Here is a 3,095-nt window from a genome sequence, read left to right as displayed (position 1 = left end):
GGGAGGCTAAGGCAGGAGAATCGCTTGAACCTGAGAGGCGGAGGTTGCAAGGAGCCAAGATCATGCCATTACACTCCAGCCTGGGTGACAGAGAGAGACTCCGTCTCATAAAAAAAAAAAAAGAAAAAGAAAAAAGAAAAAAAGAAAAAAAAAAAAAGAAAATGGAGTCTCTGTTGCCTCTTGTAAACTCAGAAGCCTCCAGACCTGCATTTTCAGATAGCTTCTTGCATATTCCATGGTGTAGTTGACTGTTTTGAAACATGTCTGGGGAAGAAGCATCCATAATTCACCTTGGGGAATTACCTGTACCACTGTTCCACTGCCTGTGTCACAAGGAACCATAGAAAAAACTCAGGAGAGCTGGAGACCCGGATCAGTGTTCTGGTTTGCCTCTGACTAGCTCAAGGGTAAATCATGGAATCTTTGGGTAAGTCACATAAAACTTCTGGGCCTTCATTTCCACAATGATCCAATGGGATAATAGCACCTACCCTTGTAACTGGCAGGGTTGCAGAACAAACTGAGATTATGGATGTAAAAAATATTCTAGAGAATGCTAACTACATCTTAGGGATCCCCCTTTCTCCTCTGATGGCCTGGGAGTAACTCCAAGCTGCCAGAGCTTACCCAATTTCTCCATGATTGACAGCATATCCTGGCTGGTTGTCACTTTGATGCGGGGCAGTGCTAGGAGAGTGGGCTGGAACTTGGACATCTCCAGCTTCTTCATGATGGCCTTGAAAACAGAAGGGCTGAGAGCCTGTTCTATGTCTTCAAGATGATGTTTCAGGTTCTGGGGTACCAGGATCACCAAACTCAGATTATGGGAGAGCTGCAGCTGCCCCACCTAGAAAATAAGAGATGCACCTTAACAGTCTTCCTACCGCAGCTCTCTCCTGGCCCTACCCTCTGTGTCACAAGGCTGTCCTGCAGTCTGCTGCCACAGTCTGTATTTCAACAAGCAGCAGTGAGACCTAGGCTTCCAGGCTTTACCACGAAATGGGGATATCAGCTGGGTGAACAGTGCTGATCTAACTCTGTGCTGGGGAGAGGTAGAGGAAGAAGCATGAGTTTCTGATTATATCCTGACTCTACTACTGACGAGCTATGTAATATGGGCAAGTGATTTGATTTCTCTGAGCCCTGTTCCCTTCCTTCCAAATGTGTTGTGCATGTAGTATATTGCATGCACATTGAACCACCAGAGTTATCAGGTCAGCCTCTTTAAAACTAGTGACGGCTCTTCACTGCCTATGAGATTAGGTACAAATATCAGTATGGCATTCAAGATTGTTCACAGGCTGGTCTTAGCCTACCTTTCCACTTTGCTATTAGAAGGACTTTCAACAATGCACAGTGGCTCACGCCTGTAATTCCAGCACTTTGGGAGGCCAAGGCAGGTGGATCATGAGGTCAAGAGATCGAGAACATCCTGGCCACCATGATGAAACCCCATTTCTACTAAAAATACAAAAATTAGCTGGGCGTGGTGGCGCATGCCTGTAGTCCCAGCTACTCAGGAGGTTGAGGCAGGAGAATCGCTTGAACCTGGGAGGTGGAGGTTGCAGTGAGCTGAGATCGCGCCACTGCACTCCAGCCTGGCGACAGAGTGAGACTCCATCTCAAAAAAAAAAAAAAAGGACTTTCAACTGGTGACCAGACAAAAGTTGTAAGAGTACAGGGCCCATGGGTTTAATACAGGGGCTGTCAACTCAGAGTGCATTTGCATCTCAGTGGACATTTGGTAATGTCTGGAGACATTTTGGTTGTCATAGCTGGCAGTGGGCAGGGCGGACGTGCACCCAGTGCTACTGGCTTCTAGTGAGTAGAAGCTAAGGATGATGCTAAATTCTACAATGCACAGGACAAAGAATTATCTGACCCAGTATGTCAACAGTGCCAAGGCTAAGAAACCCTAGTCTAATAGGATATGAGATTGTCATTAAATGGTATTATGATTGAGGCTGAAAGAACAAAAAGAATCTAGAAGAATGCAGAATTCAACTGGGCAATAAAGAAGTTAACTGAAAGCAATCAATTGTTGGAACCTGAATAGCCCAGAAAAAGCAGGTTGTAAGCCAATTTCGACTGAAGAGGATGGACATGGGGTCCCTGTTGACACAGGACTCAAGTTGGATACACTCATTTGAGTAACATGTGCCCTTCAGGTCCTATATATGAACCTTGAATCTCTGAACAAAAATTTACCATGCCATGGTCCTGAATTTTCAAGCCAGTAACCTCAGTGTACCTGAGCTGGTAAATCTCATCCCCTTCCTTGGGTAAATATCCTTAAGTGCCAGGAAGATTTAGAATTTAGTATGGGAATGACAAAAGAAAGCAACTTCATCATGTTAAAACCAGGTGTTAAGTTCAGGATAACCTGTATGTTTGTTATTTAAAATAGTGATTGTAATTTTTAAGAGAATCTGACATGCTAGTTTTAGGCTTTTAAGCAAAGTTGTAGGATAATTTCATTAAGTGTGAGAATGATATTGGAAAGTTGGCTAGAAGTTAATTCACTCTTCAAATTTAATTTTCAGTTTACAAGTGAGCTTTAGGTGGTAGGATGATATGGCCAAGCAGAGTTGTAATTATGACCTATCAGGTATTAGATGTGTTTAAAAAGGATATCAGCTCGGTGAGGTGGCTCATGCCTATAATCTCAGCTACTTAAGAGGCTAAGGTGGGAGGACTGCTTCATCCCAAGGAGCCTGGGTTACATAAGCTATGATTGTACAGTCACTGTACTCCAGACTGGGTGATAGAAAAAGACCCTGTCTGGTAAAACTACATAAATAAATAAAAGAAAACAGAAAATCGGGCATATTAAATTTTTAAAGGGAGCTTAAAATGCTTATGGGAATATTAATTATGTTTGTAGACAGAACAAATGGTTTAAAGGAGTTTAATCTGTTCAATATGGCAATTTAAGAACAAATGAGAGTTAGTATTTTTATTAAAAAACACTATTCCTTTTTTTTTTTTTTGAGACAGTCTCGCTCTGTCGCCCGGGCTGGAGTGCAGTGGCCGCATCTCAGCTCACTGCAAGCTCCGCCTCCCAGGTTTATGCCATTCTCCTGCCTCAGCCTCCC

At 43.3% G+C, this 3,095-nt stretch overlaps 1 protein-coding gene across 4 annotated transcripts in view; it reads right to left on the bottom strand.

Annotated features, from left to right (window-relative positions):
- SERPING1 (serpin peptidase inhibitor, clade G (C1 inhibitor), member 1) overlaps window positions 1–3,095 on the bottom strand; it is a 20,908-nt gene that overhangs the window by 2,622 nt on the left and 15,191 nt on the right. For all 4 annotated transcript variants that reach the window (XM_011963418.1, XM_011963416.1, XM_011963417.1 and 1 more), the window contains one exon: window positions 628–847. In XM_011963418.1, the coding sequence (XP_011818808.1) occupies window positions 628–847 (220 nt within the window). The remainder of the gene's footprint in view (window positions 1–627; window positions 848–3,095) is intronic.

Source organism: Colobus angolensis, unplaced genomic scaffold (genome assembly GCF_000951035.1).
Source record: "Colobus angolensis palliatus isolate OR3802 unplaced genomic scaffold, Cang.pa_1.0 Scaffold61, whole genome shotgun sequence".
NCBI classification, from domain to species: Eukaryota; Metazoa; Chordata; class Mammalia; order Primates; family Cercopithecidae; genus Colobus; species Colobus angolensis.
The sequence above is the reverse complement of the archived record's forward strand: the minus strand, read 5'-3'. Positions and strand labels throughout refer to the sequence as shown.